Raw genomic sequence first — 25,691 nt, 5'->3', positions numbered from 1 at the left:
CCTCAAGAAATACCCTTCCACGGTGTGGGCAACCGGGAAGTGATATAATCCCTCATACCCGTAACTGCACACGAGACCAAGGTGGCCACATTCAAATCCTTCCTACACCTCCTAATAACTCTCTTATCTCCACGACTAACCCTTCTCACGTCCTTTTATCACCTCGCATCGCTAGGACTGTGTGCTGGATGGGTCTGTAGTTTTTGTCTACACAGCTTCCAGCTCCAACCCGAACAAAGACTGGTTTCACGATAAGTTATTCATCCCTCTTCGAAAAACCAATTAAAGATCAAATATAATTGGTCACATACTATGGGCACTTTAAAACATCAAACATGTAAGATTAACCCTTCTGTCACGGGTTTACTCTGATAACTGAACAATCGAAGCACGAAGAAAAACTTTGACTTGGAAATCCCCGATATCAGCTGAAAAATGGAGACAAATGAAATGTACCAGTCATCGATGTAGACAACCAATTGGTATCACCCCTCCCGAAGCTCGTACATCAATCGTAACTACTCTAACGTAAGCTTATGCCTTATTAAAAGGTCTTTCCGACGTTGACTCGAAGAAAAGTGTATTCAGGAAGGAATTAGTCAGGGAATTAGAGAATTATGTAAGAGGTTCTCATTTCAAATTCATTTCGAATAGTAGTAATGAATGCCAAAAGCACAATCGGAAAGGTCAGTGGAGAATTCACATGTAGACTAACAGTATAACTATCATAAGAGTTTCGAAAAACCTTTAAAGCTTACAAATTATGAAGTTCACAAAGCAGTCATATTGTTTTTCGTAGATTTTAATAAATGTATATATCCTAGGAAATATGACAGTCATGAAACCTTGAATACTCTTCAAGTACTTTTAATCTTAATGTCGTGCACTTCCCTATACATTAGAATACAACTACGTTTAGTTACTTCTACACGTTGAAAGTAATCATTGTTGAGTATCATATACGTTTAAATTACTACTAAATGGGGATAAAGTCATTCTAATTAATTGGGAAATCTTAATAAGTATACTTAGTATTGTTTGTTTGAATCTTCCCATTGATGTTTTTAGGACTGCAACCGGTCAGTCTCTAATTGGCATATGTGCATACTGTGCGTATTGTCTCGATATAGCCTAAATTCACAAGCATGGTAAGCAAAGATGGATAGTGGCTAGCAGTGGAATCCAGGACGCGCGTTTCGTCCTATTTGGGACTCGTCAGCTGGATGTGCCTGCATCTCAGAGTTGATGTTCATTCTGGGACTCGAACCCAGTACCTTTCGCTTCACTTATCTTGATAAGTGAAATAATTATGCATGCATGAAACAATTTAATCTAAAAATGGATATACAATATAAGAATTAATATGAGTTTTTTGATTAATAAGAAAATACAATTTAAGAAATCATGTATTATATGTCATTGATAAAAACAATTAACATCATGGTTTAATGATGATGATGATAGGTACGACGTAGAGTTAACGATGAAAAGGGAATAGACAAATCATTCACAGCCATGAAATTTAGATAAATATCAGTGATTCTAAATATTGACCGCACCATCAATGTAAATAAAATGTTATAGAAGATATAATATATTCATTTGAAAAGATTTACTGTTCAACCGACCAGTTTGTATTCTGGATCATATTATAACAACAAAACAACATTAGGAAGGAGTGCTAGTATATGGTAAGTGTATACAAAAAATGGATAAAGTAATTCATATTATACTGTTCATGGAATAATTTCGGCTGAAGTTCTACTGATCATATTTGAAATCCTTATATTTTGTCGAAGAGCTGGAATGTGATAAGCAGTTAAATGGTCTTGACTGTATGATGAATAAAATTGTGGTAACATTCTATGAGGGTTAACTTCCAACCTTTCCTCGAAAGACTGTAAATGTGTATGACGAAAAAAGCATGGATTTGTACAACGATTAGTTTTTTCTGTTGATTTATTTACTTTGCGCAAAGTACCGTTTGCACTATTACTATCACCATTCATATCATGAGTGACCGTTTGACCTGGTTTGTTATACCGCGTTATGAAGACCTTTGCATAAGGATTTTCCCCTGATTTAGGCTTGAAATATTGATCATCAATATCCAAGGCACCATCAGACTCATCAGATATTGAACGAGGACTACGTACCGAATGGTCAATCGGGCCTGATTTCGGAATACAGTGAAAGGAGTCTCGTGGAATAGAATAAGTAGATGGGAATCTAAAAGTAGACCCAGTTACGTCGTCCTTTGAAAGATATAAAGGCAATTGATTCATAGCAAATAACGACTCTCGACTGGCAACCTGACGTGTTTTGTTCATATTTGAAGTGTTAAAGCGTTTTAAATGATGAAACGAATACATAGAAATAATCTAAAGAAGAAAACAGAGATACATAATGAAATTTGAAAGTACATTCTCTTACCAAGTATTGAGGTATTTGTACCAGAACAAATAATTTAAAAAATAAGGATTATAACCGAGCTGAGTCTAGTGAGTTTCGTATTATTAATTTAGTACTTAGCCACAAGATAAAGTACACAGAAGATAAGGCACGTAATTATTCAGTTATCAAACTCACTGAACATTTATATCTCTCGTCGCCTCGGACTTAGATGAACAGATGTGAGTTGAAGGACATTAGACTGAATTTACCGTAAACCTAGTTCTCTTTACCATAAGTAATTATTATTGCATAAATAAATATTTTGATTGACTAATAATTATCAAACGGTAATCTATGTACCTAGTTGAGGAATTGACTTCAACACTCAGATTAATTAATACATAAGTGTACTCTAAATAGTCCAAAACATTTATATACTTGGAAAAATTATCAAGAATGACAAATTTCTAGTCATAAGGCGTTGGTTTTACATGACTGTCATATAGTGAATGCGAGAAGACTATTAAGTGATATCTTTTCAAGCATCAACTCCGCCTGTAGCTCTTCTTGAGTTACTGCCGGTCCCAAGCCCGGGTAAAGGAAGGGGGTTGGGCATGTCGATGGCGACCCCATCCCGTAGAAAAACTAACTCGTCAAAAAAGGTTAACCAGCAAAAATAATTTAAACTCTGCCCTGGGAGTTGAAGGAACAATCATGACGCCTCATGATGAAAGCCGAGATTTTTGGAAGTCACGATGCCGATGCCCCTTCTAACAACCACAGCAACACTCATTATAGGTACATGGAACATCCGGATAATGTGGGAGACCGGGGAGACCAGTCAAATAGCAATGGAAATGAGGAGATACAAATTGGTAGTACTTGGAATCAGCGAAACCCATTGGACACAAGCTGGACAATAAAGGCTAGGTACGGGAGGGATGCTACTGTACTCTGGTCACGAAGAGGAACATGATACACAAACTCAGGGAGTAGCTCTAATGCTGTCCAGAGAAGCACGAAATGCACTTCCAGGATGGGATCCAGGATAATCAAAGCATCATTCAAAACAAAGGAGGGGATCACAATGAATTTTATGCACCCACAAACGATAGCAACGACGCCGATAAAGATCAGTTCTATGAGAGGCTGGGATCGATCATAGTGAAGTGCCCAAGAAAAGAACCTCACCATCCTGATGGGAAATCTAAACGTCAAAGCCGGAGTGGACAACACTGGATATGAAGATGTAATTGGACGACATGGACTAGGAGAGAAAAATGAAAATGGTGAGAGATTTTCAAATCTATGTGCATTCAACAAATTGGTTATAGGCGGCACAATATCCCCACACAAGCGCATACACAGAGCTACATGGATCTCGCAGGACCACACCACAGAGAACCAGATAGGTCATTTTTGTATCAGCGGAGAATTCCGAAGGACGATGGAAGATGTGAGAACCAGGAGAGGAGCTGAAATAGCTTCAGATCACCACCTGGTTGTGGCCAAGATGAAACTGGAGCTAAGGAAACACTGGACAACTGAACAAATAGCATTACAAAGGTTCAATACAACCTTCCTTAGAGATACTGACAAGCTCAACTCTCAACAACAGGTTCCAAGTTTTACAGGATCTGAAAAAACAAGAAACTACGATGGAGGAAAACTGGAAAGGGATCATGGAAACATTAATTTCAACGTATCAGGAGGTTCTGGGTGGCAAGAAGCATCATCATAAGGAATGGATCTCTATGGGAACCCTGGACAAGATTCAAGAAAGGAAGAACAAGACAGCATTTAACCACAGTCGAACACGAGCAGAAAAAGTCAAGGCACAAGCTGAATACATAGAAGCAAACAAGCGAGTGAAGAAGAGCATTAAAGCCGAAAAGCAAAAATACATGGGCGAACTAACGACGGCAGTGGAAAAAGCTGCAAGAGAAGGGAATATCATATATATATATACTTATATATCGCACTGATAATCATTTCAATTTTCTCAGTTACCGATGCTTGTCATTCAATAATATGTCAAAATTCAATACGAATATAGTCGTAAAAAAGTTGGTGCGAACCTCTGTAATGAAAAAAAGTTCCCATTACTCTGTCTCAATTAATGTTCTGACTTCTTTCAAATAACAAAAGAAAATTTCTATACTACAAACAGATCGATAAGTGCTGGTGTAAATACCAAATCTCTTAATAATCTCTGTGCACACAGTTTACCAAATGATTAACCTACATATCTTCGATATTGACCGAACTCTATACAAATTAAACGCATAAAAATACGGCTGATATAAAGGGCAATAAAGATTAAGCCTGAAAACGTCGTATTGGTCATAAACTGGTAATGGTGACCTACAAAACAAACTTGCAATCATTTATAGGTTGAATGACATCTAATCATGTTTATGCTGAGTCAAATATTTTGTGTACACGAATGACGTCTATTTTAAATATAAAACTTCTTTCTTTTTATTTGTTATTTCGTCTTTTGATAATGCGCTGATATGGCCGAGAGTGGGGAGAGTTCGCTCCACTTCTCGAAATGCTCTCACATGGCCACGCGTATACAATCACTCCCAGGGAAGTCCTACTCAATGCATTCCCAAGGCATTACTGTTGTTTACGAAATTGAGAAGACGAAAAGCGAATGTCCGGTACTTTAACCGGGTTGGTGGACACGGAGGATCCACCTAGAGAAAATGGAAAACCCTGATTCCAAACGAACGGTGTACATGGGCTCTAGAACCCTGAAGGAACAGATGGCGTATGAACCAATCGTTGGTCACCAGCTACCATGGGGCTGCATCTCCTGACGTTGCTCCCACTGCCTTGTGGATTGGACCTCTAGGTCAAGGGCTCGGAGAGTGGTTCCTCAAGAAAACCAACTGCTTCGGTTTCGACGCCCGAGCAGTATTCCAGCCCTTACACAAATCGAATGATGAAGTGTGATGCATGTACATTTTATGCCTCCTCGTACCAATTTTTATGGGTTTAAATATATAAATCAACTTGATAAACATCCACTAAGAGTTTTTCTGAGCTGGTAATTCAGATTTGTGAATAGTTATTACTCAGCCACATTAATCCTATAAAGCGTAACAAACATTGACCCATACAGTTGTCTTTGGTTATAGCAACTCAATTAATTTGTGAAATAACATTTACATAATGTTAACAGTAGAAGCAGAAAAATTATAGCTTAGTTTAGAGAGAATTGTAAGATATAAACGCTAAGTTGTTGTAGTGCAAGAGAACGTTATCAATGCATATGAAAGTCAGTCAGTCAAAAGTAACGAAAGGAATTGGTACAGATTTGTATAGACATAAATTTCCATAACAAGATGAATACTATAGTAGCGGAAGTATTAGCATCAGCTATAGTAAAAAGAATTACATATAAAGAATGTGATTACAGAAAGAAGAATAAATCCTCGGAGTTTAAGATACTTTTAGAGGCCAATATTTAAGGGAGAGTGAATGTATTTATAGTATATGAACTGACCGTGAGCCATGTCATCTAACATTTGCGACAACTAATGTAAGTTATTTTGGGGATTTCAATCAAAGTGTATGGATTTATTAGCATACAATAATAGTCAATAACTTTATGGAATGATTTGGCGGCTTGGTTTGACCGTCCTTAGCTTCTCTTCCACTTACTCTTACATAAGCTCGTAGAGGCAGGCGGTGGCTAAATGTACATAATAAATCTCTCAGTCGATGAAGGTTCACCACCTAACCAACCGATTGACTATCTTTCCCCAGTATCCTAAGTTTAACTTCAGTATTACTAACTCAATGGTCCTATCAAATGTCAACAATGTTTTAAAAGACACATATGATAAAATACTAGTAAACTTTGAATAAATGAATTCAGTGATAAAAAACAAGCTACTAGAGGAAACTCGTGATAGCGAACGCAAGCATTCTGAGGGAAACATACAATAAATAAAATGAAGGGTTTGTATACGGTAAGTTTGCATCGTGTTTATATGATTACTTAACTATATTATTAGTCTTCTGATTAGACATAAAGAGATTTATGAGAACAGTAAAAAGTATTCACCGTATACATTAATCTAAGTGATTGATTCAGTGGAAAAAAGTTAGTCTGGCAGTCATATAATAAGAATGGACACAGTAAATCTACCTTTATTTGTTACGACTGATATCAGGCAAGTCTAAGTAGTGAATATGTTTAACTCAACTACTAAGGACAGGTTTATACAACTTGTCTTCGAGTTATATAGTTAATTTGGAAAACAGTGATAGCATCTAAAACGAGGCGAATTATGATTGAATCCACGAACAACAAACGACGCTACTTCATAATATATTCTTCATTAAGAATCCCTAACTAACGCAAATTTACAGTGAACAAGAATAGAAGCTCAAAGTTACTGATCTATGTATTACAAACTGGGTGTTCATGCACCAAAGAAGTCAAAGCATTATTACCGAGAAGTGGAGGGGAGATAAAAAATATAGTAACGTAAAGTTATACTGCGATCAATCAGTTACAAAATGAGCAAATCGTAGAACAATGCCTTAGTAGTCAAAAAATTCAACTTTAAGATATAGAATATCAGGTTTGAACCCCTCACTGAGCCTGCTTCACTTTAACCAGTTGAGTTATGTCATTATCTCTCATCCAAAAAGAGTAAATAAAATCCAAATAACTTTGTTTCTGATTACTGGGTTAAATCATTAGGAATAGTTTAGAGCGATTCACTTAGAAATACGATTACAATAAAATTTAATCTACGTCATACATAAACACAATATGAGCAATTGCATTAAATCTTATTAACTAAGTCACCAGGTGCTTGAGTATGAGCTACACTCAATATATGAGGGGTAATTATACCGCTCAGTTCCCCAAACTGAAGTCGACGGAGCAGGACGAGGACGTAGTGGATAAAAGTCGGAAGGTATAAACACTAAGTCACTGCTACACACAACTATACAAATAATAAACATTAAAAATGAACACTTGCGACTGATTAAATTTCTCAATTTAGTTATTATCATTTGTTGTTGTAAATAGTGATTTAAGTTTAGATAATGTGATAAGGAGACGAAAATTACTGTACTATTCAAATTTATCAAAGGGACTAATTGCTTTAAAGTGATTTAAATATTTTAGCAATTGTTAACCGAAGCATAAATATGCAAATACACTTTGTATTCATGTAAAATTGTTTCATTAATATCTATACAAACGTTTTATATCCTCATCTTAGTGTTTGCATGTAATTTCTTCTTTTTAGTGAGTATTTATTTATTTTATTATTTTGTTTAAACACATGAATTTTGGTACAAGAAAGCACCAGATACATATGCGCCGCACAAATCTCACTTGATTTGTGTGAGGGGTGTGATACTGCTTAGGTGCCCAAACTGTAGCAGGTGGTTTTCTTAGGGGGCCACACCCTGAGCCTTCAACCTAAAGGTCTGATCCACAAGACAATGGAGCATCGTGAGGAGATGCAGTCCCATAGTAACTGGTGACCGACGATTGATTCATAGGCCATTTGTTCCCTCAGGATACTGGAGCCCATGTGCACCATTGGTTTAGAATCAGGGTTTTCCAATTCCCCTAGGTGGACTTTCCGTATCCGCCGACCCGGTTAAAGTGCCGGACATTCGGTTTTCGTCCTCTCACTTTCGTGAACAACACCCCCGCCACGAGAAGGCAGTGAGTAGGACTTCCCTGGCAGAAGCTATATACGCGTGGCCATGTGAGAGTATTTGGAGAGGGAGAGCGGACTCTTCCCACTCTCGGCTGTACCAGGGAATTTGGGGGGCTTTTTAGTGAGTATTTTACATAATGACGGTTGATTTGTAGTATCAGTTTATATGTTAACCCCATATACATTATTCTAGGTTCTGGCTAATCATATTCGCCTATTCTTTATGAGTCGTGTTTTGATCTTGTTGATTATTCGCTTATTAACCTTGACTACCTTTTTATATGAGCGCATGTGTATGCACATTTCGTATCTTATTCATCGCATGTCTGTCATTCATTTTTATCTGACTATAAATGTTGAGTAACGCTTGCTTAAAACGAGTTGGCTTCCCAGCCATCTCCAAAATACGCGTTATTTTCGTTTCACTCTCGAATTGGCTTGGCCAGAAGCTAGAATAATGTATATGGGCTTAACATATAAACTGATACTACAGATTTTCCAAATTATAAACATTTGTCGAATATTATCAAAAAGGGATTGTGTGGAGATTTAATAGTTAAATTAATGAGTCAATTAAAGCTAGACCACGATGGAAAACCTGGAATCACTGGACAGCCGATTCGTCCTAGTATGGGACTCCTCAGCAATGAGCATCCACGATCCCGCTCGAGGGATTCGAACCTATAACTAACGTTCTATTTTGATTAATCAATATCGATAATAAAATAAATTCAAGGTTAGCCAAATGAATCATAATTAATACATGATGGATAATAAATACCGAGGTTTCTTTTGAAAATAAATAAATCAAAAATCACTATCATCGTATTGTTTATGTAAATTATACAATAATTAAAAGTCCAGAGATGCTACTACTATTACTACTTACTAATGTGTCTGGTGTCAGTGATTGTAGTAATGTTGCGCCAGACAAATATGATGATAAGTCATCGAAATTACACGATAGTAAATCTTTTTCACATAATTTCAATATTGCCAAAGCTGCGTAGAACAAAGCAGATTCTTCATATAGAAAATATAAATCCCATATTCGTATACACGTTTCTAATGGAAGTATTCGACTTGATAAATAATTTGATAAAGAATGAATTAGAAAAAAAAGAAATGAAAATTTCAATATTAAACAATTATTATGATTTCATTGAGGTCATGAACCGATCAATATTAGACCACTATTGAAAACATGGGAGCAATGGACAGACGTTTCGTCCTAGTATGGGCTCCTCAGCAGTGAGAATCCACGATCTTGTGCGCGGGACTCAGACCCAGAACCCTCGGTCTCAAGAGGATGCCTAACCTCTAAACCAACTCAACAATCTTCACAACCCTACAGTGGTATATTTGAATCATTAATATTCGGTAAAAAGCATTATATGGTTAAAAGGATTTCTAACAGGAGGTGTATTCTAAAAATTTGCTATTTTATGCATAAATATGCTCTAAGTGTACATTTGGAAGGGAAAAAACCACATTATTTGTGGTTAAATAACACGATTTCTTTTATATTGTTGCAAAAAAGTATCGTTAGAAGAGAAATAACTAGTAGATTACTTAAATGATTTACTACATAACACAGTTTATTCAGTTGAACAGGTAAGTATTAGTTAAAAGCGGCACTAAAACAAATATGCACCACACAATAAGACAGTGAGATTGTGAAGAGATAGATAAAGGAAGGTGAGTGAATGAGAGCAGAAAGGAATAAAAAAGAGAGAAGCAGTTTGTTGATACAATAACTACACAAAAAAGGTCGATCCAATGAGCATAAGCAAGAGAAAAAAACATGGGTTATGATAATATAAATATATATCTATAAGGTTTAGTTGATATTAAGTTGAATTGCTGACGTTTTGTGTAAGCGAATGATATCGAACGTTATTTTTAAAAATGCTCAATAAAAGCTTAGTGTCTAGAGTTTTCAAGCATTTTTCAGTTCATTTTGTGAGTTTTGCGTATAAATGCACGATTTTTACTGGAGACTTTATTTTAGTCCTCTAAACCTATTTCCATAATACCGGAAATGCTTGAAATCTCACACACTATGAACATTGAAAAACACATGTGCGACAATTTCACCGGCGTGTGTTTTATCCTGTCCTTTCAGAGAATAAATAAATAGACGAATAAAATGGATACAAATTTAAATAGTACAAATAAAGCAAATTGGAATAATCTAAGTATAATCAACATCAAAATAGATCTGATCGTGTTGATGTCCTATTATTTAGATCAAGATGATTTAATGTAAGACTTACTTGTGTGTATGTTATTAGAGAGTACGGAAAATGTGATATATGTAATATGGAAGAATAAGGTCAAGAAATTACACTTCAAGCGTATTCAAGAATGATATATTTAATTAATAATTATAACATCTACTAATGTTGTTAATGAAGGAATCAATTAGTAAGATTTTCAAAAGATCTATGTAATTTAATATACAAATTATGTAAGCATATTAACAAATGTAAATAAGAAAAGTAAATGGATTCATTGATTACAAATAGCAGACATTGTTCCTTTACTTAGATACAAAGTATGTATATCCATATTTCTTTATACATTTTTTAAAGTAGAGTGTGTAATGCTAAAAACATATTGGTTTTTAAAATAGCGACTTCCAATTCATTCATTCAGTCAGTCAGTTACAACGTAGAATTTCGTACATACTTACATCAGTTCAAGTTGCCATACCACATTAGCACAGAGATGCAGTTGTCGATTCAAATCCCATAGTGGTAGAAGTAGTAAGAGTATAAGCAGTAATCCGAAAGATTAGGATTTGAAGATGTTATTCAAGAAGTATAACCCAGTAAAATAAATTTAGAAAGAGAAAAAAGATAGAGACATGAAGAATTCAGAAGATTAGGATTTGTTTGAACACACCTTCGCCACTGCAAACGATTCTGAGCCATGTCATTCAAGGTCTCTAACCATCGATTGCTATCATCTCGCGGATCCCAACCAGGTAGTCTACACTTACCAACATGGCTCAGTCCACCTGTCAGTGACTTCATGGATTTGTGCCACGTTTTGGTCTGGCCGCCCCTAGCTTTCTTCCAACCTACTCCTACACCACAAAACATCGCACGTCGGGGCAGTCGGTGGTTGGGCATACGTAACACGTGTCCCAGCCATCTCAACTGATGAAGTTTCACTACTTCATCAATCGATTTGCCATCCTTACCTAGTACCTGTTTCCTAACAACTGCATTACTTACTTGGTGGTCCCAGGATATACGAGCAATGCTTCGAAGACACCTATGATCGAATACTAGTAGCCTACGAATATCCTCTACTGTTGTCGGCCACGTTTCACTGCCATAAAGTGGGATGGAACGAACTGTTGCACAGTAAACCCGTCCTTTGGTTGCTAGACGGATATCTCGCGTATGCCATAAATGAAGCAAGTTGGCGAAAACTAGACGAGTCTTCTGTATCCGTGCTGAGATTTTGTCAAACACCAGACCACAAGGGCGACTTCCAATTGTCTAGTTATAACCAACGTAAGGAAATAGCACAAATTTATATCTTGAATTAATGTTATGAATCTTTCATCGTCTTCCTAGACAACATCATCAACATACACTTCAATAAAAAATGAGTGATGATAAATTTTCCAGAATTGACTAGTTGCTTGTTCTGTTGACCTAGATGAATTTGGTTGGTTGTTTCCATAGATTTGTAGCAGTTTTTCTGTGTTTGTTTTGAAGCCGTACTTCTAGAAGCATAGAGCTATTGTAATACATCAATCAATAGACATATCGCAATTGATTTATTCTGTCAATTAGGATAAGTGACTTCAAGGTTAGATAAAAAACGGTTACATATCTTTGGATAAAAACCAGAAGAATTCATCTGTGTCAACAGGACAAGAAGCTAATCAATTATGGAAAATTTCTAATCACTCAATTCTTTTTAAATTGTTTGTTGATGGTGCTGTCTAGGAAGACTATGAAAACTTCACGATTAAACCATTCAACTCAGAGAAAAAAACATTCGAAATTCTCATTCTGTACTGAAAATACTCTTCATCACTACAAATGCGTATCAACTCAACTTATCGTACTACAACATTAGCATAATAAGATGAAAGTATCAATAAGAATTCAAAAATAGCAGTAGTAGCATCAGTGACAATAAAAAGGATTAGGTATGAAGAATATGATTTTAAGAGAAAAAAGTAGACACTGGAATGAAACGTACAAAATAATATTGAAAACCAAGAATTAGAAGATGCAGAGTGAATATATCTGAAACTGACACTGAGCAATCTCACTCAATGTCCTACCGTACGTTAGTTATGCTCCAAAGATGAAATAATAACAATAATCATCTAATGTGTTCTAATTTTAAATATCATGCTTTGGAGATTCATTCGACAGTGAACTGGGAATTATTCGAAGAAACTTAGTTGACAATGTTCATCTTATAAAGTTTATAAATAAGCACTTCAATTCAGCAAATGAGGTTGAGCAACAAGCCACTTCTCTCAAAAAAAAACATATTTGTCAAACTTTCATTGATAGGCGATGATCTTAGTGCAAAGAATAGGCATCAATTAAGAGCCAGCATTGCATTCACACTGATATTTACCATAGCCAATTTTGTTATTACATATCAAACAAAAAGTACTGAAACAATCTAACTATAACAATTAGAATTTCTTGGTTACACATACCTACAGTAGAGCAAACGTTGAAAAAAGAACAAAAAATGGTTTCATAGAGAACACAGAGCAGAGCACTTGAAAACGGATGACTCCAAATTATTCAGCTTTGCAAAAAGAAGACACATAGTGGACAAAGGTTATTCAGTAGAACTTGGAACTGCTTTTAGTGTGATGAACAGACAGAACAACGATAATTATTTATTTAAACACATAAATATTGGTACAAGGAAGCACCAGATACATATGTGCGCACAAATCTCATTTGATTTAAGTGAGGGTTGTGATACTGCCCAGGTGCCCAAAATGAAGTAGGGAACAATGATAAACGAGTTGAAATGGTGTTTCTGTTTAGTTTAGACGAACAATGATAAACATCTAAACTAAACAGAAGCACCATTTCTATTCGTTGTCTCAAACCTAATTTATGCATACAAAAACTTTCAGTTCAGGTAGAAGTGTTTATCATAACGACTGACGCATTGCTACCAACACCTTCCTCCTTAAGTTTTCTCGGAATATTTAAAATTTTATTTTGCTAGTTTACTCTATGACGTTTACAGGCATTCTTCATCTTTGTTATCAACTTTTATTGAACAATTATAATATCATTATTATTTTAGTCAAGAATTCATTTCTAATTTGTTGTTATTATAACTAGTCTTATCATTTCAATATTATCAGCATAAGATTGTGGAGATTGTTAAGTTTTAATTGAGATCATGAATGGATCAATGTTTAACATTATTTAATAAATTATTTCATCCCAGATCAATCTAGTAGTTTAAGTAAATGAATTTGCTAATGTCATCTTTGACTATTATTATCATTATTATTACTATTATTATGATGAACATGTTATATGGTTCGAATCTCGCGTAGCGAGATCGTAGATGCGCACTGCTGAGGGGTCCCACAATAGGACGAAACGACCGTCCATTGCTTCCGGTTTTTCCATGGTTTTACCTGATTCATAATTTCAACTATAAAAAAAATTACTAAAATCTCCACAAAACCCCTATCTGATAATATATCAATGTTTTTAAAAAATCATTATAGAATCTGTCATTTTGTTCACTGTAATTAAAATAATTTGCAGATATTTCATTCTTTTTTGTATTCGATTTTATCATAGTTTCTCTTTGCCTCAATTATTCTGTTTACCTATAAAATGAACAGGAATTAAAAAAAATATAGAAAGATACAATAATAATTATTTTTTTATTGATGAACTTAATGATTATTACTTACTTACTTACGCCTGTTACCCCCAATGGAGCATAGGCCGCCCACCAGCATTCTCCAACCCACTCCGTCTTGGGCCTTCCTTTTTACTTCTATCCAATTTTTGTTCATTTCTCTCATGTCTGCCTCCATTTCTCCGTGCTTGGGTCTTCCTCTTTTCCTTTGACCTTCAGGATTCCGTGCCAGGGCTTGTCTTGTGATGTAGTTGGGTGATTTCCTCAAAATGTGCTCAATCCACTTCTAGCGCTTCTTCCTGATTTCTTTCTCCACTGCAATCTGGTTTGTTCTCTCCCACAGTAGAATGTTGCTGAAAGTGTCTGGTCAACGGATCCGAAGTATTTTGCGTAGATAACTGTCCATAAACACATGTATCTTGTGGACGATGGCCTTTGTAGTTCTCCAGGTTTCCACTCCATACAGTAGAACTGTCTTGACATTTGTATTGAAAATTCTGATCATGGTGTTGGTTGACAGTTGTTTTGAGTTCTAGATGTTCTTTAATTGTAGATATGCTGCTCTTGCTTTGCCTATCCTCGTCTTCACATCTGCATCAGATCCACCGTGTTCATTAATGATGCTGCCCAGATATGTAAAGCTTTTTATAGCCTCCAAAGCTTATATGTCAACTGAACTAAATGTTTTTATGTATGTTATATTTGTAAAACATTTTAATTATTCAAACAATTTAATATATAATAAGTATAGCATATTTTTATTTATTTATTTAAACACATAAATATCGGTACAAAGGGGCACCAGATATATATGCGCTGCACAAATCTCATTTGATTTGTGTGAGGGCTGTGATACTGCCCAGGTGCCTAAACTGAAGCAGGAGCCCGAATTGAAGCAGGATAGTATATTTATAGTAATCTGAAGCTTATTAACTGAATATAAAACATTTCTTAAAAGAATCAAAATTAATGTATATTGAAAAGAATATATAATATGAAATCCACTTTGACCTATCATGTTTTTCATTGTTTTGTAAAAGTTTATCAAAAGAATCAGATAAAGATGAAATTTCTTCGATGATAATTTATTTACCTGAATAATGTAAAGAACCAATCGAACAGAAACATAGTTGTTTCAAAACCAACTTCTTTAAAATGTTTATAAAGTCGAGGTAGACACCTAGAGAATAACTTATCAAAGTCATTAAAATATAGTAGAAACTGTAAAGGAAAAAAGTTATATAAAAGAATAATTAGTTAATTTATATAAGAACGTTCGTCTAAATTAGAGCGAATAGTTTTACAGTATTTGGGCGCCGAGTTGATGTAAGACATTAAATAGGAAGAATATATTTGTAAAATCTCAGTGAATGAATTTGAAGCAAATCCAACGTTTCGCCTGGCAATTTGGTCCATGACCTATTCAGTGTACAATGAAACGAAGAACCATGTACCTATTTATATTCGATAATTTTGATGTTTGATTATAATTCCTTGAAAAAGCTTGGACCAGATTGCCAGGCGAAGTGTTGGACTTCCTTCAAATTCATTCGCTGAGATTTTACAAATATATATTATTCCTAATTAATGAATTAGTTAATTTGTTTTGTTTTTTTTAATAAAAAGAACATATGAATAGAAGAAAGTGTACATTGGTATAGATTTTGTTTAGAAGTGATTGTGACCAGTAAAATTTCATTAAATCTTCTCATTAAACGTTGTACAACGTTTAATGAGATTTACCTTGATTCATGATCATGGATTGTACATGAGTAGTTTGAAAGAGGGTTAAGAGCGGCCAAATCAAGACATGGCATCAATTCATAAAGTCTTTGGGACTAAGTGTTGTTGATGTCTTAGACGGCTACCGAGTTGAAGTATATGCGATTAATGTAACCAATGGTTAGAGACTTGGGTGATTTGACTAAAAATAGTTCATAATGACACTTGTATATTCACTCTTTGTATCTACCTAAATCCTAGATTTTTTAATTATCCTGAAAGCTGTTTCAGCACACATATTTTTTTATTAAATCATATATTGTATCCCTAATCATTTATATTATCACCAACACTATTATTACCTCTACTACTCTGCAACTTCCCCTGACAAACTCATCTCTCTGTGTTGATGAAATGTAACAACTTAAACCGATGTAGATACATGTCATGCTTAAAATTCTTTACCACTGCCTGACTGAATAGCTTTATAAAGTTTATTTACCAAGAAACCAAACAAAACTAGTCCAACTCTAAGAGGAACAATGATTACAGTAAATAAATCCGATACAAATATATAATTTCGCAATAAGTTTCTTAATGATATAAATGAATGATATAAACTTACAACTGTCCACCTGCAACTAAAGTCTATTATAAAGTTGATTCGTTTTAATTAGCACTAAGAATCACACAACAAGATATTGGTAACTAATAGGTGATTGACCAGTTGTTAACCTTATTGTTAACATGGAAGCAATATGCGACCGTTTCGCCCCAGTATGGGATCGCTCAGTGGTGCGAGAGACCAAAGGGGCTTGGTTTGGGTCACGTTTGCAGAACCATGGATGCGCACGGCTTCCACGTTTTCAATGTTGGTCTAACATAGATCAGTTTATGATCTCAATAAAAACTCAACAATCTCCACAACTTTATACTGATATTTATCATGTCCTCACTAGTAACTAGCTTTGAGGGGTAATTCTCGGAGTTGTAATGAGAAACCGTGATCAATGGAGATCAACCGTGTTGGATGTGAGGCAGATAGCTCTCAAAGATAATGAAAGATGGTTGCATAACATTATGGATGAAACCAAAAAGTTCAACTTACTTTCTCTTCATCCATACTATAAAATGCTTGATGATATGATCTATTTAAAATATTTGCAAACGTTACAAATGCATCATATGTATTATCGAAAACTATCAAAGCCATACCAGCTATCCATGACATCCCTGGTATATAACCAATTTCAGGTTTATAAGAAATAAAAGCTGCCAATAAGTCATGTAATCTCTTATGATATGGATAACCAGGTGAGAATAAATTCAATGTTGGAAATATTTGACACATGTCTACTTTAATTGCATGTAAATTCACAGTATAATCTATAAATGAATGGTGAGAAAGAATTGTTTATTCAACAAATTAAAATGATATAAAATAACACACAACAACAATAGAGCAAGTTCAGTAGCAATGTTTAAAAACGAAAGCTGTTTCCCACTTAGTCAATAAAAAGGTTCTCTTAGTAACCATCACCATTTTGAAATTGAAAACCACTCGAGTACTATTAAATTAGGAGTTATGAAACCGATTCTCAAGGATACCTCATGAAAAATCCTGTAAATGCGTTTTATACATTGAGTAATTTGTTCCAGATAGATATCCTAGTCATCTAAAATAGATTACATTGAAGTCCCAACATGATTATGGTTAAAAAAAGAATTGAAAGTTAATCAGTACGTTATAGATGAACAGTATTATCACTACATCTGACCTCATTCGTTTCAACTTCATTTGCATACACACAGAAAACGAGAGAAGAATGTAATAGAATCTATGAGATTTAAAATAATATAATGGAATATTTTAAAAGTAGAAGAAAATTTATTATTCTCTAATGATATGTAACTGAATGTGATAAAATAAAATGAGATCAGTATATGAATTAATTATATTAAAAACTGATCTAAAATGAAATTTCACAATGAAACAACTCGATGAATTCACTTGTTGATACAATATCATGAAGAATTTAACATTTTATGACAAACTACAATAATAATAATAAGCTGAACACAGAACTCATGAAGATATAGATGATCTTGGATACACTGTTCATACATTAACAGAATATCCGCCTACAAATATTTAATGGTTTCAAACTGTGTTATTTCTTGTGACCAAATGGATGCCTTGTTAATGTATGACTTGATAAGACCGCCAATCAGAGAGCAGCGAATTGTCGATTGGAACAGTGACACACGAAAACCGTACGAGCAGTCTAGAGTACGTATCAGTCCTGCTTTCTGCCTAGCCCAGCCAGTTAAGTCCAGAACACCAATAACATCCTCTGTGGTATGGATCATTGTATTCCAAACATACTGAGTTTTTTATACCAAACAGACTGACCACAACGTACCAATAAAATAGAAAATAACATTTGTACAAGAGTTAGCCAAATGTGGCTGTGAATAGGGAGGGAGCAGTAATTAATAGACTGGGTATAACTCAGGAATGGTAAATCGTACAATAATAGTCCAAGGGTCGAAATAAAACTCACAACAAAAGGAGAATGAATATGAGTAGTTTAATTATCTAGCAAATATACGATAAAAATTATATGCATAATATTGGTCCATAAATGGATGCCAAAGTTACCATTCACTATTGTTATCGGGATATAACAAACTGATATCGTATATTATTATGGTTCATGTGAAAAATGTACTACCTAACTAATTTTCAAATATAACAGTTCAAACAATCCAAAGCCATATATCGCCCCTTTACACAATTAACATCGCTATCAACTTGATCATGGATGTAAAATGGCGTATATTCTTCCGTTATTTTAAGGATATATGTGTCGAAAAAGTGATTGACTACTGTTAGAATGTGAGTTATAATCTTCTTTACAGAATTAACCGTTTTAATCTGGATGCTTGAGGTAATAGTGTCCCATTTAATAAACAAAAACACAACGATACTATCATACTTAACAATAATGATCACAAAATATTTTTATAAATTTTCTATCATCACTGAAGACTGGGCTATACGCGTGTTCAATGATGACTTCTCTGTGAATTAAACATTCAAGTAACGATGACTTAACTAGTTATGTAGAAGATATCATTCGTCAGAAAATCTCAATAGACATGGTATAGCTGCGGTGTATGTTGCTTATGTCAACGGACATAAGTAGTGTGTAACACCAGTCAAAAGTGGAATGCATGGCAGCAGAAGGATAAGGTCAAGTTGAAGAAAACAGAAAGTGAAATAGAAAGGAATTACGAATTGGTAGAATCATATAGAATGTGAAGGATAATTGATGGAAGATTTGCAAATGAAATATATGATGTATGTTTCTCATATTTTACGAAGATAATCTGTAATTTCGTATGAAATAACAGATTGACTGACCCACCTGTGTTCCCGTTCACTAGACAGCTATCTGAATAAGTTAGTACTTAGACATCTAAAGGACCAGCAACTTCTAAACAGTAAATCATTTAAAGTTTGTCATATTCTACAGGATTGTTTCAATCATAATTTATCATTAATCAGTACATAGTACGTTTCAATCGACACTATCACTATCCGGTAACATATAATAAAGTTAAATTTAATTATCAAGCCTTTTATCGAATTGAATTTCATCATTTGTTAAAAAAAGACTAAACTACCTATTCGGTAAGAATGTTCAAATTCTGATGGATCTATTTTGAAAGAGTTTGCTGAAACAATCGCTTCTTCTAGTTCCTCCCCTTCGGAAGACGTTTTCGTATAGTGTTCATGTAATTTTTTAAAATTACGAGTAACAAAAGGGACACGTGTAAATTCTCGTTTAATTGGTATCGTATTTAATTTACTGAATATAAAATTACACATCACACAATTAAATGTAGAATTTTCAGTGTTACTTAAATTTAATGATGAATAATGTTCATTATGATTAGAATTTGTTCTCTCGTATTGAATGATACCAGAATGTTGACCAATATTCGTTTCAACATGGTGTTTACTTTGACTAAGACAAGTGTTGAATAATTCTCGAGTGATTCCCAATTTATTGCCAAGTAGTAAAGACCAAACCTTTCGAAACAAAAAAAGATATTTTAGCATATTAGTGAAGGCAGCACTTAACGAAATCATCATAACATAATAAACTTTGCTATAAACAGCCAGTTATTTACATAGTTCATGATACTTTCCCACTTAGTACACAATTCTTGTCAATACATTATACAGTTAACTATTTTCCTATACACCATTAACCGGTAATATAACCAACAAAACATGAAAATACAAGCATCATTAGTGAAAGAGAATACGATTGAACAATAGCGATAGTCAAATGCTAAACACAGACATCAGCAGAATGGAGTTAAAACTAATAATAACTAAAAGTGTGTGTGTATTGAACATTAAATTTTCTCCCGAGTACAATACTATTGAAAGTTATAATTCGCAACAAATTTACGGAAAAAATGGGTGTGCAGGAAGTAATCACAATAACTTCGATATGTATCAAACTGTGGCAAGCATTAAAATCTAATGTATCCATTTAGTCCTATCCGAAACTCATCAGTTGAATATACTTGCATAATAGTTTGCTTAATATTCACAGTTGAGAATCTGACCTAAACCCAGGATGTAATAACTTTGTTCTTATGACATGATCAATCGTATAAATGTCATAAGTACAAGAATGGACTCTATTACGTACAAAATCTAACGCAATTAATCGATCAACAAAAATTACAGTCGATAAAATGGCGTCTGATACTACTAACTATCAAATAGCTTCATAGTACATAAGTAAAGTAATAAAACAGAATATCAGCCAATAAGCACTCTATGAATCATATCGGAAATACGTATACACTTGGCCGATAATAAACATCGTCTAATGGTATTAATAATAACAATAATAATAATTGACGTAACTTGTTGCTGAGCAATTAAATAACTCAAAAGTAAATTAATTATTATATGAATATAATAAAAGTAGCCAAATCTGAATACACCTACTTACATGTACTAATTTTAAGTTAAATTAGTTATGAACAGTTACTTATACATAATTGCAATTTATTATCATTCGATAGCAAAGTGCAGGTATTTTTAAAAATAAGTGAATAATGAATTCAGTGTCGATAAAATTAACCTTTGATTTAATTAAAACATGAAATCAAAGTAAACTTTACGATAGAAGTAAGGCATATCCAGCATGGTGTTTATTTTCAATGAAATCATTGACCAATTTAAGTTAGACTACCACTGAAAACACAGAAGCACTAGGCAGGAGTTGCTTCTGAGTACGGGACTCCTCAGAGGTGCGTAGCCACGATCCCGCATACGGAACTCGAGCTCAGATCTCTTGGTCTCACGCATGAATGGTTAATATATAGACTACTGAACCAGTGTCCAACGATGTTAATGTCAAACCTCAAAATATATATGCAATTAGAAAGATGATTTTTAAAGGATGAACCATATAGAATATATATTGCTGAAAAGATGTTTGATTGTGAATGTACAAATGAATAGATTATGTTTAACTGGAAATATTGAAGCATATTTTCAAAACTTAATCACTTTGTCATTGTATTTATAATATAGATAATGAGGTTGTAAAGTTTACGCAAAACAGTTTAGCGAAGCACATATAATACATGTGACTTAAGGTAATATCGAGGCAATCCACACAAGATGCACATTTGCCAATAGGAGACTCATCAATTGCGGTCCTAAACATAAATGGGAAGACCCAAACAAACAATACCAAATGAATGATAATCGAGTAGTTGTTTGCTGTTATGATTCCGTTATCTATAAAACTTGTATTTTCAAATAATGTACTTATATTTACTTTAAATGTTGTCTCTATTTTGTATCAATCTAATCATACTCTTAAACAGACTTGGATTCTGTAATTATTTTCAGTAGTGAGTTGGTGATTATTAAACATGTTATCAAAAGAAATGTTTGAAATAATTTAGGTGTAAGATGTATTTATCTATTTACTTTGTTTAAGTATTTTATTTATTTATTTAAACACATAAATATTGGTAAAAGGAAGTAATGCCACGAGAAGGCATTGAGTAGGACTTCCCTGAGAGTGACTGTATACGCGTGGCTATATGAGAGCAATCCGAGAGGGAGAGCTAACTGTCCCCACTCTCGGCTGTACCAGGGGATTTGGGTAATACAATTATACCATTTTTAATTCAATAATTTACAAGCTAAATATTTTAAGTTGAGATTTTAAATGTTTTTTATTTCATATCGATTCCCCCTGATTAAAGTCATACATCTTTTAAATGAACCCTTGGATAGGTTTCCTAAGCTTCTCTAATAACTTTAGGCTAAATATACACAACAACTTAAACATGAGAGAAAATGCGCGAAATATGGAAAGAAAGCTTAACGCTAACGTTAGTTTTTATGTACAGAAAATTTAGAGTATTTATAGCATTTCTGATGGTCTTGGGCTTCTGGAAGTTTTTGGAAAGGTACTAAACATAGTAGAAGGATAGGCGATCATCCAATCAGGAATGTGACATGTGCCTCTCCACTTTCTAGATGTTTCTGAGAAATTTCTATTCATCGCTGACTGTATAAAATGTTCCCCAGCGTTTTTAGTATCCCTCTGGAATTTTTTGAGAAATTCTTTGAATCTCCCCCAGCAGAAAGTAATTAGATTTTAAAAGCGACGTACACAGATACAACAGAACTTATTTGAAAAAATCGTTGTTTAAATTTTAAATCACTCTCACTAAACAGACCGTTAGGTACTAGAGTTAATAATGTTAAATGATTAGTTCACTGAGCTTTAAATACTTAACTAATCTGGCCATCAGTTTTAACTGAATTATGGAGTTATAAGTTACCGGTTAAAATATTTAAATGCCAATAACAAGGGTCACAAATTTGAAGCTTGATTAATTTACAGAAGTTCAGACTGTTTAATATTGTTTTCACGCTATCTATACCATAGACGTGATTAGTAGCTGAACACACGGATCTGTAAGTAGTTTACTTAATCACGATTAATTATATCTGTAAGTTTACTGTCAAACCAAATTCCGATAAAATACTACAATTCACAAAAATAGTCAAATGGACTGATTTCAAAGAAACAAGATATTTATATAATGTCATTAACAGATCTGGTGAGACTATAATTTATGGACGACTTTTTAGAGAGTCTAAAGTGATCCTGAGAATGTCCATCTATTATCTAGAACTAAATGAAGATTATAAAGCAGAGTGAAGAGTTAGAATTATGATTTACAGTTCATGGTTACAGCTAAGAACTAGATTTAGAGTTTTCATCACGAACTAACATCACCTAAAATGTCAAGACGGTATTTAGCCAGATATATGGATGAATTTCGCGCGAAAATCTAAGACCTGTTATCTCATATCTGATTGGCTCATCCATTAATTACAGTCTCGCAACAGATCTCAAGAAATTTTCTTTACTTACTTGATTACGAACAGCTGAAGGAACACCTTCCCAAAAGTATTGTCTTACATTCTTAGATGGATAACCTGATTTCCAATGAGTTAATACATCATATCGCCATACTTTGAGGAGACTTTGCTGCCTATCTTCTTCGTATGAAATAATATCAGTATCAGTAGTATAAGATTTCTGCAATCCTATGTTTGTTTTTATTTGAAAAAAGAAAAGAGTTGGGAATATATAGGTGGATAGTTTAGAACAGAAATATAAAAATGGAATTAAAAACTTGGGAAATTAAATCGAATCAATGATTAAAAATGTAATCACAGTGATATGTTAATGTCCTGGTTATCATCAAAGTTAAATGAATACTGATGCATAGTTGAAATCATGAGTCGATTGAAGCTAGACCACCGTGGAAAACCTGGAAGCATTAGACGGCCGTTTCGTCCTATTGTGGGACTCCTCAGAGTATTAACAGTTGTAATAGTATAAATCTTTCTTTTCTATTGTTCAAGACTTATTTTAATCATTCACTATTGTGATATAAGCTACTTAAAAATATGTCTTTGTATTATTCATGCTAATACGTTATTTATAACCCGCGTGGTGGTTGGAAATGAACTCTCAGCGAAATATCGAAAGCGCGAGACTGGTAGGTTCTGGGTTCGAATCTGGCGGGGCGGAATCGTGAAAGTGCAATTCTCAGAAGTACCGCAATAGAATGAAAACGGCCGTCCAGTGCTTCTAGGTTTTCCACGGTGGTCTAGCTTCAATGGACTCTTGATTTCAACTATATATCTAAATTACTTAAAATCTCCACAAAAAACCTCCTTTTAATGAATACTGTTCAACAGAGTATTACAATTGGCCTATTTATAATATCTGTAAATATGGTAGCGTAAATTTGATTTTCTATGAAAGGATAACCTAATTTGTGGTTACTGATCAGTCTCATCAAACAAAAAAAAACAGAACTAGAACTTCCTATCAGTTATAATCAACTGAATTACAAATACAAAATTGATAAGACGCTTATATTCTGATTCTGATGATGATTAAAACCCCTCACTAGACAAAACGAAACTTTATACATTATAATTAAACAATAAAAGTGGCTAGGAATCTACTGCCAGTGTACTAATTCAAATTATTACCCCAAAAACAATAAAATGAAAAAGACAATCAATCGGAAAACGGAAAAAAACGACACAATTATATCAAAACTACAAATACTTGGTGAATATACATAAACAAACATGACTACTATTTACAGTCATCAAGGTAAGATATGGTAAAAAAGGAATGTGAAAAACATATAAAGAATGAATAATAAATTATTCAATGGAACTGATATAATGAAAACAGAGTTTTGGCAGATAATACTAGAATTTATAAAATAGGTTACATAGCCAAAAGAAGTGAATTCTACAGGGTAAACTTGCATTATTTTTTACATCGGCGTTGATATAAAAAAAAAATATTTTTTTTTAATGTTATAAGAAACTAATACTATGGTGGATGTTACTTATGTTGATAGATATAAGTAGTATATAACACCAATCAGAAGTGGAATGCCTTGCAGCAGAAGATTGAATGGAAGGGAACAGAAAGAAAAATAGAGAGCAATTGTAATAATAAAAGAATTGAACGAATCCTAAAGTATGAAAATGACAACTGAAGGAAGATGTGCAAATAGTCTATTTAACTTATGGTTTTCATATTTCCCACCTGAGTTCATTGTTTACCACAGTACTGTCGGGAAATGGATATGACTTAACACAATTAAGCTCAAGGTTTAGAGAAATATGAAGATGAATGCATGTTCAACACCGAGGTTGATTTTCATCAAGATGAAATAATTCCTAACAAGAATTGTACCACGAATTCTAACTAGGAATACTGCACTTTTCGGAGTAAATCGGTTCTACTATAAATAATTTTATGGAATAATGCTATAGTTTGAACATAGCATCTTGATAATAGAACTAAGTTCATAATTTATTCATTAACTTCATTAAAATGCTGGCGTTTATTTCCATTCGTGACTTGGAATCACAGTTTTTTCAAATCTATATGCTGAACCTAACATCCTATCACTTCTATGAGAACACTTTTACAGTTTGATGGGAATAGGAACAATTACCGTCTGAAAGACTATAAGCATACAACTTTACAAATATATTCAAAAGCCGTAGGGAAATCATTGAATATTCACATTATATTAATTATAGAAGGGGTTTTGTGGAGATTTAGTATTTTATTATAGTTGAAAGCGTGAGTCAATTGAAGCTAGACCACCATGGAAAACCTGGAAACACTGGACGGCCGTTTCGTCCTATTATGGGACTCCTCAGCAGTGCGCATCCACGAACCGACTCTCGCGAGCGAGATTCGAACCCAGGACCTACCAGTCTCGAGCCGAAGCCCTTAACCGATAGACCACTGATCAGTTGAAGTTAGACATTAACACCGTTGGATGCCAGCTCCAGTGGTCTATCGG

The 25,691-nt window shown here is 34.0% G+C and overlaps 1 protein-coding gene across 1 annotated transcript in view; it reads right to left on the bottom strand.

Annotated features, from left to right (window-relative positions):
* Window positions 1-1,736: 1,736 nt before the first annotated feature.
* Window positions 1,737-25,691, bottom strand: part of Smp_079800 (putative gtpase activating protein) — a gene marked incomplete at both ends in the record, with an annotated part of 27,554 nt that continues 3,599 nt past the window's right edge. Inside the window, 6 exons of the mRNA XM_018799455.1 lie at window positions 1,737-2,381; window positions 8,989-9,181; window positions 15,082-15,209; window positions 16,819-17,096; window positions 19,401-19,809; window positions 23,210-23,385. Of these exons, the coding sequence (XP_018651242.1) occupies window positions 1,737-2,381; window positions 8,989-9,181; window positions 15,082-15,209; window positions 16,819-17,096; window positions 19,401-19,809; window positions 23,210-23,385 (1,829 nt within the window). The remainder of the gene's footprint in view (window positions 2,382-8,988; window positions 9,182-15,081; window positions 15,210-16,818; window positions 17,097-19,400; window positions 19,810-23,209; window positions 23,386-25,691) is intronic.

The sequence above is a fragment of the Schistosoma mansoni genome, chromosome 3, assembly GCF_000237925.1.
Source record: "Schistosoma mansoni strain Puerto Rico chromosome 3, complete genome".
Lineage (NCBI taxonomy): Eukaryota > Metazoa > Platyhelminthes > Trematoda > Strigeidida > Schistosomatidae > Schistosoma > Schistosoma mansoni.
This window is presented reverse-complemented; position numbering and strand designations above follow the sequence as displayed.